This window comes from Castanea sativa, chromosome 1 (assembly GCF_040712315.1).
Source record: "Castanea sativa cultivar Marrone di Chiusa Pesio chromosome 1, ASM4071231v1".
NCBI lineage: Eukaryota > Viridiplantae > Streptophyta > Magnoliopsida > Fagales > Fagaceae > Castanea > Castanea sativa.
In genome coordinates this window covers 54,426,282-54,436,804 of record NC_134013.1, presented here as the reverse complement: position 1 = coordinate 54,436,804, position 10,523 = coordinate 54,426,282, and the positions used below count along the sequence as shown (strand labels likewise).

General features: G+C 33.3%; 1 protein-coding gene across 2 annotated transcripts; it reads left to right on the top strand.

Moving 5' to 3' along the window:
- Positions 1-6,006: 6,006 nt before the first annotated feature.
- Positions 6,007-9,105, top strand: LOC142622263 (transcription factor MYB1-like). Of its 2 annotated transcripts, XM_075795710.1 has the most exons (3): positions 6,007-6,179; positions 6,280-6,409; positions 8,399-9,105. In XM_075795710.1, the coding sequence occupies exons 1-3, from the start codon at positions 6,050-6,052 to the stop codon at positions 8,976-8,978; spliced, it is 840 nt and encodes a 279-aa protein (XP_075651825.1). In that variant the 5' UTR covers positions 6,007-6,049; the 3' UTR covers positions 8,979-9,105. The 2 variants fall into 2 exon arrangements, with proteins under 2 accessions (XP_075651825.1, XP_075651824.1); XM_075795709.1 differs by having other exon boundaries at positions 6,007-6,409.
- Positions 9,106-10,523: the final 1,418 nt, after the last annotated feature.

Sequence of the window (10,523 nt, the reverse complement as noted above, 5' to 3'; positions counted from 1 at the left end):
CATCATCTGGTCCAAGGACTGAGGCATGATACTTTGAGAGTTGTTATGGAGTATTAAAATCAGGAGGTCCGAGGACCCGCATAGCTAAGGTTCTGTTTAACCACTTCTAAAGATGCCAGTGTGTGTTAATTTCCCCAAAGTAGGAGGTTTGAGGACCCGACATAGCTAAGGTTTTGTTTAACCACTTCCAAAGATGTGTTAATTTCCTCAAAGCAGGAGGTTTGAGGACCCGGCATAGCTAAGGTTCTGTTTAACAACTTCTAAAGATGCCAGTATGTGTTAATTTCCCCAAAACAGGAGGTCCGAGGACTTGACATAGCTAAGGTTTTGTTTAACCACTTCTAAAGATGCCAGTGTGTGTTAATTTCTCCAAAGCAGGAGGTCCGAGGACCCGGCATAGCTAAGGTTCGGTTTAACCACTTCTAAAGATGCTAGTGTGTGTTAATTTCCCCAAAGCAGGAGGTCTGAGGACCCGACATACTAAGGTTTTGTTTAACCACTTCCAAAGATGTGTTAATTTCCTCAAAGTAGGAGGTCTGAGGACCCAGCATAGTTAAGGTTCTGTTTAACCACTTCTAAAGATGCCAGTATGTGTTAATTTCTCCAAAGCAGGAGGTCTAAGGACCCAACATAGCTAAGGTTCTGTTTAACCACTTCTAAAGATGCCAGTGTGTGTTAATTTCCCCAAAGCAGGAGGTCTGAGGACCCGGCATAGCTAAGGTTTTGTTTAACCACTTCCAAAGATGTGTTAATTTCCCCAAAGCAGAAGGTCTAAGGACCCGACATAGCTAAAGTTCTATTTAACCACTTCAATAGATTAGAAGATATCAATATATACCTTCAAGAACTAGCCCCGCCACAGAGCCCCTTTGAATTGCTTATGTGTTGCTGCCACTTCCTCTAATGGAGGTTTAGCGAACTTGGCCACCGAATTCGCGAGAACTTGGCCCTTGACAGAGGTACGAGGCATGTACTTGATGTCAAAAGCCCCTAGAACTGTGCCCCATTCAGCAATCCTCCCCGTATAATTAGCACTTCATAGTATAGACCTGAGCGGAAGCTAAGTTAGGACAACAACTGTGTGTGCCTCATATAGTGACTTGCTCACATAGTAAACTGGCCATCATAATGGCTTTCCCTAGGGACTCTTGCTGATAGGGGCCTTATCCTACCATATTTAACCGTTGCACTCACTATCACACAAGCTCTTCCCACAGACAGCGCCAATTGTAGGGACACGATTTTCAGACCAAGCCCAAAATATAAGGGATCTTGGCCCAATGACCCCAGTACAATAAATTTGTAGAGAGTGAGTCAAAGAGCTAGATTTTAGTGCATGGATAACAGTTAATATGGTTTTGGATGATGAGCCAACAAAAATTAAACCCGGTTTGTGCAAGAAAGTTTGTCCTTGGCACAGTCTAAGGAGCTCTGTTCTAATATATATTGGATGACAATGGTTACAGGAGTTGTTGAGATTGCTATAGTGCTTTCTCTTCTCCTTTTTTCATCCCCTTTTCATAAAGAGCCTCTTCCATTATATAGTTCCTTTTGGATGATCTTAATCCTACACTTGTTGATCATTTGAGCCACCACTTGAGTGCTTGTCCCATCAGACACCCTTTCTGGCCTTCTGTGAGTTGTGGTTGCCGAGGTAGCACTGTTCAGGGGTCTTTTCCATATAAATGCGGTCAGAAAGTTAGCTGCAGGGCATTCAATGCGGTGTTGCAGCTTTCCTTTAGATATTTTTGAGTCATTATCCCTCTTGTATGTTCATGATGTTCGTCCCTATCATTAGAACTTCTTGGAAGGTCACTTTAATCATTAGGATCTATATCTGATCTGCGTTTAGCTTATTCGAGGAGATATTCTTCCTCGGACTCGGACTACTCACGATCTCGGCCAAAGCCCCATGCTCTCGGCCGAAGCCCAAGACCCCACAAACACCTTTAAAAATGATGTAATTTTTAATTTCTTCTCATTTTTAATACAAAATTTTAATTATTATTTTTTGAAAAATAAATATAATATTTTTTTATTAAACTCTCTCTCTCTCTCTCTCTCTCTCTCTCTCTCAACAAAGTCCCTATCCATCTTTGCATTGCAGGTTGACATTGTAGATCTCTTATAGTCGAACTCTTCATCAAGGCCATTGCTTGGAGCTCCAAAAATAGTGCTACAAGGCATAGTTTTAAAAACCAAAATGGTCATAGAATCTAAAAAGAGGTTGGTTCTTGATATTTACCAGATCCAATTCAACCAGCCGGTCTGTTTGGTTTTTTAAACAATGCTATAAGGTGGTTTCAACAACAAAACTTGCCATTGGCTTAGGGCTTCAAGAGTGATTGTATTTATATGTTTCTCTTAGGGTTTGTTTGGTTGGAAGAGTGAAAAATGAGATGATAGAAAATGAGAAAGGGATAGAAAAGTAGGAGGATAAAAAGATTTAGTTTTCTCTCATATGTGTTGGGTTAGAATGATGGAAAAGTAGAGAGATAGAAAACTTATTTGTTTGGTTGAGAGAAAAAAATGAGGGGATGGAAAATGAAGTTGGTATAAATTTATAGTTATATCCCTATTAAATAAACAAAAAGTAACACTTTTTTTATTAAAAATTTGTGTATAATTGGTACTTTATTTATAAATATATATATATAAAGACAAGAAGTTTAACCACCAAAAAATTTTTTATAATAAAAAACCCAGCTAATTGTTCGAGAACTGAAAGGATAAGCACATAATAAAAGAAAAGAAAAAAAAAACTGAAAGATAAACACAAAAGAAAAAAAAAAGGAAAAAAAAAAAAAAACAAAGATAAGCACAAAAGAAGGAAAAAAATTCCCAAAAAAACGATCAAACATCAGTGATTTAGCACAAATGAAAAAAAAAAGAAACGGAAGGAATGACAAAAAAATTTTATTAAAAAAGATAAAAGAAGCGAACAAGAAAAGGACAGGAAAGTTTAAAAAATTTGAACGTTAGCTTGGGCAATTTCGTCCAAAATATTGCCAAGCATTTTCACTGGTGTTTTCACTCCAAATTGGGGTGATTCAATTTTGATGAGCTTGAAAAGAAAACTGCTGGGTCTCACCATTTTTCCCCCTCTCCCTTTCCTACCAACCACAACTATTATTCTTTTTTTTTTTTCCATTTTTCATCCACCTTTTTTTTTTTCAACCCAACCAAACACACCCTTAAGTAAGTGATTGTAAGTGAGTTTGATATTAACATTTTTTACTTAAAGGATTTTTCCCTTACTAGATCAAATATTGTTTTGCCAAATGTTGTGTAAGTTCGTTTTGGATTGGGATTAGAATTGATTTATATCTTTTTAGCTATAAGATCAAACACCTTTTCTTGCCAAATGTTGTGTGAGTTGGATTTTATATAAATTGCAGTGGATGTCGGGTTTCAAGGCATAAATGATCAAGTGCTTCTTTTTTTTTCTATTGATTCGTATTATTGATCGAATTCTATTTTTTTTAGAATTTTTTTTTTATTTTTGATTAAAATAAATCTTAATATTTTTTAGTATTTAAAATAAGCCTTAATATTTTCAAAATTAATATCTTATCTTTGAAATAATTGTGATATTATTCTTTTCAACTAGAGCGTATTACAAAGTTTCCTATTATTGTTGGGTCACAGTTTAGTCTCTTGTGAATTAAAAAAATCAATTAAGAATTTTTAAAAATCTTCAAACTTATCAAGTGAAGATATCAAATACATATATTTGCGAGAAAAACATTTTTTCGTTTAAAGAAAATATTACAGGATAAATTCCAATAAATCAACTATTATGATACTATCAATTATAATATTTTCTATTTAAGAATTAATATTAATCCACTAGATATCTTTACTAACTTTGAATACCGTAAGTTTTAGTGATTGTGAGGGTGTTTGGGAGAGTAGTTTAAGTTATGTTGTTTGAGTGTTTTTTATATACGTGTGGGTGAAAATGTGTGTGAAAATGTGTGTAATGTTGTTTAAAATGTGTGAAAGTGGATGAAAATGTGTGTAAAAATGTGTGTAATGTTGTTTAAAATGTGTGAAAATGTATGTAATGTTGTTTAAAATATGTGAAAATGTGTTTAAGTTAGCTTGTCAAACACCCCCTGTGGCACCAAAAACCTTTCTCCCCAAAAAAATCTCAAATTTATCTTTCTGCATGTGTCTGGGATTTAAAAAAAGAAAAAATTTGTGAAGATCACAATTAAATTTATAAATTTTACTACAATTTGTCTACGAGACGAGTTATAAGTAATGGAGTAAAAGTAATGAACCTACGTGAATCTACAACTTTATTGCATATAACTCGCCACGTAAACAAATTACGACAGGTGAATTTACTTGTAATCCTGTCATTATTTGAAAAAAAAAACGTGTTTTATCTTTTTCTTGGAGGCGGCACACACATTTCACGCAGCTCTCTCTCTTATTGATTGAAAATATGAAACATGAGACATAGCATGATTGGAAAAACAAGTCACTGGATGAACTTTCATACCATGTGAATCTTCACAATTCGTCCTAAGAAACATAGCATGATTGAAAAGATAAGTCATTGTTGAACTTTTTTTTTTTTTTTTCGGTGAAACATTGTTGAATTTTCATACCATGTGAATTTTGAATTTACCTGTGATCTCATCATTATTTGAAAAGAAAAAAACCGTGCAAAACAGATGTTTTTTCTCTCTTTTCTTGGGGGCGGCACACACTTTTTCGTGCAGCTCTCTCTATCTTATTGATTGAAAATATGAAATGAGAGACATGGCTTGATTGAAAAGACAAGCCATTATATGGGCTTTTATTCCATGTGAATTGGAACACCAAAGGTGCCTTGCATCTCAATATTTGTGAGTGTTACCAGGACTTATGTAAGTCTTATTGTCTTTTACACAATTGTTAATAAATTATTTTAAAATTTTTTTGACATTATTATCATGAAAATTATAAAAAATAGTAAAAAATGTTAATAATTTTCTTTTTTCATAAAAAATTTTAAAAATCAATATCTTTAAGGCATTTGTTAACTTTTTCCCAATTTTTTTATATAATTACCTAATAGTGTGGCTTTACTTTTTTTTTTATCTCTCCTGAAGGTGTAGCTTAGTGGTAGAAAATCTTCGTGACTCATTACATTTGTGAGCTTGAGAGTTTGAATAATGTTACTTCTCACTATTAGTCGAGTGATCCCATGCTATGAATGAGTCAGAAGCTGTAAACACACATGCCAGCTCTCTTTTTCTTCCATAATTTGATATATTTTTTAGAAAAATTAATATAAATGGTTGTGAAGTGATGGTCCGAAATAACATGATCACGTGGGGTTTTTATATGTAGTTAAATATTTATTTTCTTATAATATTAAACATGCATATATCAGTTTAAGAAAAATAATAAATTTTTTTATTTCTATATATCATTAATCATTTTTATATCAAGTTAAGAGTAATAATGGGTAATAAAGCAAATTCATTACTATTAAAGATGTTCATAAATTAGAATATAAATCAAGGATAAAGATATTTATTAATTTTCAAATGCAATATTATTATTTAGAGCATGATAGTTATCTTTGTTTTGTGAAAGGGTATTCAATTCATTTTGCTCTTGTATTCCGGCTCTGTCTAATACTTCTTTTTTTTTTTAATTTTAAAAGAGGGACACAACTGAACATGCATGCAAAAGTGTCTGGTGCGTGTCCAGATACAGCACCTCAAATGAATTATGTATACTTCTTAGTTAGTAATCATAAATGATCAATATGCATAGTCTATTCATTTTTAAAAAATCAACCTCAAAAAAGTAAGTGGTGTTCTTTTTTTATTTTATTTTATAGAATATCAGGCAGTTTTTGAAGTTGGTGCTAAACGCTGAAAACGTGCTACAGCCATGAATATAACAATAATAATAATAATAATAATTTCAGATGTGCCATGCTTTATGTCGCGCATTTATACAAGAAGGTTTGGAACTCCTTGTAGAGTAGTGGAAGCAAAAGCCTAAAAGAGAGAAAAAAAAAAAGTGTTGTGAGAGAGCAGAAATGGAAAGGAGGCCATGCTGTCCGAAAGGTGTAATCAGAGGAGCATGGTCTGCATGGGAAGATAACATCCTGAAAAACTACATTAAAATCCATGGCAAAGGGAAATGGACAGACCTGCCTCAAAGAGCTGGTTCTAACTTCTAACAATATTGCACTATATATTCTCTCTTCTCTCAAAGTGGTTCTCTTTTGTCGATTATTCACACTGACACTTACTTCTTATTTTGTAGGGCTGCGGCGATGTGGGAAGAGTTGCCGGCTTCGTTGGCTGAATTATCTAAGGCCAGATATCAAGAGAGGCAACTTTTCTGAGGACGAAGAAGATCTCATTATCAAACTACATAAGCTTCTTGGTAATAGGTATGGGAAATCTACTTCTCCTCCGGAGCCGGTTCAATATAATTTGAGATTTGAGACAATAGATTTAAATAATGGTTTTTATATTTAAATATAGATTAAGTAAATTATTCATAAAAATATATGTAAATTAAATAATTTTATTTAAATATTAGCGATATAATTTTTTCCACAACTTAATGCGATGAAAAGATGACTACATTGTTCAAAAAGTTATATGCCTAACAGTGATCTTCATATAAAATAGGCAAAAATTCAAAATTGACCCTGTAACTTTTAGTTTTTGTCATTTTAGTCCTTTAATTTTCAGTTTTGTCATTTCAGTCTTTTAGGTTTTAATTTTTGTCAATGTAATATTTTGTTAGACATCTATTAAGTAGTGTCGTTAAGTCTTTTTTTTTTTTTTTTTAATTTTCATATTTAAAAGAAAATAAAATCTGTTATTAAACCAAAAAAGAAAAAAAAAAAAAAAAAAAAAAAAAGGAGGGAACGACATCGTCCCCTTCCCTGAAATGAGAGAGTGCAACGATGCTTCCTGGGAACTTTACTGCCTCGAGCATGGCATTCAAGCCGACTCTCAACTTAAAAGATGGTTCTGAGTTGCGTGTAGCCACTAACCACATGGTAGAGGTAATTGATCATACCAATGACAGAGGCCGAAGCTTGTACGACGATGTTTATGGCGGGCCGCTGAGGTTCAAAGTGGCTGCTACACTTTTGCCATGCACCAAGGACTACAGCGAAATATTCAAGAGCTTCCATGCCTCACGCACCACTTCCATTCTGGTCCTGGATCTCCCAGCGGTCAATGAAGAAGGCTCCGAGGTCTTCTTCGATGTCCAGAGCTCTAGCTTTTACTACTCTGAGGCCTTCGGTGGCGGCGGCGGTGGCGGTGGCGGCGATGGACTATATTTTGTTGTCTCCTATGTGGGCTTGCTTTTTGACTTGTCTAACAGTCAGGATCTTGGTATGATCAATGTTTAAAGTTCTTAGATCTAAACTGAAGAAAGTTTCTGCTTTGTGCTTTCTTGTTATCACAAGTCAAGAAAAAAAAAATCCAAAACTGACACATTAAGGCAAAAGAGTTAACAGCACCACTTAATAGATGTTTGACAGAATACTACATTAACAAAAATTGAAACTTAAAGGACTGAAATGACAAAACTAAAATTTAGAAGACTGAAATGACAAAATGTGAAACTTAGAAGGTCAGTTTTGCATTTTTACCTATAAAATATTGTATAAAGTTTTTATTAACTTCTTCAGAGTAAACCAAAATGTATTTTAGATTAAAAAGAAAATTAAATATATTATTATTATTATTATTCTATGATAAACAACACTTTTTTTATTATAATAATTTTATGATTTTTTTATTAGATTAATTTTATGAAGAAATGATAAACAACACCTTACACATTGCTATTAATTGCAAATTTGATAATATATAGTGATAATTTTAACAAGTATTAAATAAAAGATCAACATAAGTAACAATATATTTAATTTTGAGAAAAATTTATAAAATCCACAAATGTGCAAATCATAAACAAGTAAAAGAAACTCATTTTACCACCGCAGGCCCTTAGTGCGATGATCACTTCACAAGTATAAGTGCTTGTGGGGTGTGGGGTGTGGGGGGTAAGAGTCGGGGTTCAAGTCTCCAGGAGGGAGCTTCACACACATATACACTTAAATTAGGCTAGAGTAGAATTCTATCTTGTAAAAAAAAAAAAAACTCATTTTGCATGCAAGACTTTTTTTTTTTTTTTTAAGTTATAAAGGAGCATGAAAAATTTGAATCTTGAATGTTTTCATTAAAAACATTATGAAGTGTCAATAAGTTGAACTATAGAAAATACTCCCATAGATTACATGGTATTTTTTTCCTTTGGGTCCGGGGAAAATTTCCCTCCCTCCTCCCAAATTTCACACTATAAAGTGATAAATTAATGTGCTTACAAACTAAAAGTCGTGTAACGAGTGTTGCAGTTGGTCACTCATTGCTCGGAGATTACCAGGACGAACTGACAATGAGATAAAGAATTACTGGAACACCATTTTAAGCAAGAGGGTGCAAGGTGACAAGATTCATGAACAAAGTAGTAGAAGGATAAGAAAGTTGACATCAGACTCCAACCCAGGAATAAAACCAGTTGCTCATCCTGTGATTCGACCAAAAGCAGTCCGGTGCACAAAGGTTATCCTCCCATGGCAACCAAATAATAATCAAGTGTTCAATGAAAATATAGTTCCTTATGGGAATAGTGAAAACCTATTTCCTTCAGTTCAGCCGGAGAATAATATCTCTGACTTTCTGATAGATTTGGATATAAATTACCTTTTGAGATCGGATGTGCAAAATTCAGATGGCCACCAAACCAATGAAATCAATGAACATGACATTCTGTTGGATTTGCCAGTTTCTGGATGCAATGCCAAGCTTAAAGATTTAATGGATGCAAGGAAGCCTGAGAATTGGAGGACTACTAATCCTTTTCAGCCAAATGAAGCTACGGATCTTAACACTTTGGCATCTTTTCTGGATTCAGAAGATACATGGATTAGCTGAAAGTAAATAAGATGCATAACTAAGCCCGTTATCTTCACGAATAATTCGGTGCCCATAGCTGTTAGCATTTTCTTATGTTGTGGGTTAGTATAGTCATCTATGTGTATCTAATAAAATCATGAATAGTTGGAGTGTATTCTGCTTGGCATCTGTTGAACCCAATAATAGATAATGACCACCACATGTTAATATTAGGCATTTTTCAGTTGCAAATGTGTTTATTAGGTCAAATTATATGCAAATCGTGGAAGTACCGACAAATCACCAAATAAACTAATATGTAGCAAAAAAATAAATACAAAGGTAATTTGTTAACAAATGGGAAAACCTCTCGTAAGGCAAAAACCTCACTGAGTGAATTTCAGGTCCCCACTCCGAAGAATCCACTAATCACGAACAAGTGGTCATAAGTATAAGAAATTTTACCACTACCAGGCCTATCCTAAAATACCAACCTACAGTTGAACCTTTGTTCCAATTTCCAATTGGGTTTGATCTTGTAGAGATTTCTTTCCTTTTTGCACAAATTTCCAATTTGTAACTAACTCCTTTGCACAGATCCCAATACGTGACTAACTCCACAACAACCCTTTAATTGTTATAGTTGATTTGCAACAGTTTCACATAGAAACACTAATAAGATCTTCAATGTTGATGATATTTCTTGGTTATAAACTCAAAGGTGTACAAAAAACGCAGCAATATCTCTTTCTTCTATATGAATAGGCTAGGGTTTCAAAAAGAAAACCTTATGAAGCTTTTTGGGGTTTGAGTTTTCTTTCTCCGCCTCCTTATTTAAATAGAAGCTTAATGGGAATTTTTAATGAGCTCTCTTATTCCAATTAGGTTTATACAAACCTTGAGCTTTCTTAACCCTATTAGGATTATACCAACCCACAAACAAATAGCCAATAGAATTAAAACTTTGTAGGCTATAGTAATGCCAGTAGTCTTACCACTACCCTAGTCTAATCCAAAATACCAACTTACAGTTGAACTTCTGTTCCAATATCCAATTGAACTTGATCTTGTAGCAGAATTCTTTCATTTGTAAAAATAAACAACTTTTCAATTTTTGAAATGAGTATTAAATGTTTTCGCCAAAATTAAGAAATTGAATTGACACATGTCACAAAATTATAGCTTAATTGAAATCCAAATTTGAATCTAATTAAATTTTCTCTCAGCTTTGGCTATATATATATATATATATATATATATATATATATGTGAGATGGGCTCAAGTTACACCTAGTGTAACTTTACAGAAGTTATACTTTTTTAACACCGTAGATTTTTAAAAGATCTAACGGTTAAAAAAAATCATTAAATGCTATTCTTTTTCCCTTATTACCTAATTAATACTACAATTTTTTTCTCTCTCTCCTTATTAAATTCTTCCATACCTTTTTTTTTTTTTTTTTTTCCTTTTTCTTTCTATCCGTAGAGCATAATATCATTTTTTTTCTTTCCAACCATTAAAAAGCACTATATAATTTTGGTGTGGGTAGAAACTTCAGTACAAATCTATTTGCAAGAAATTCA

What these genes read in the sequence shown, in the direction of transcription:
- LOC142622263 (XM_075795709.1), top strand. Translation starts at nt 6,141, where the DNA reads ATGGCAAAGGGAAATGGACAGACCTGCCTCAAAGAGCTGGTTCTAACT. An exon ending in CATAAGCTTCTTGGTAATAG is followed by an intron (nt 6,410 to 8,398) that starts GTATGGGAAATC and finishes CGAGTGTTGCAG; the next exon opens with TTGGTCACTCATTGCTCGGA.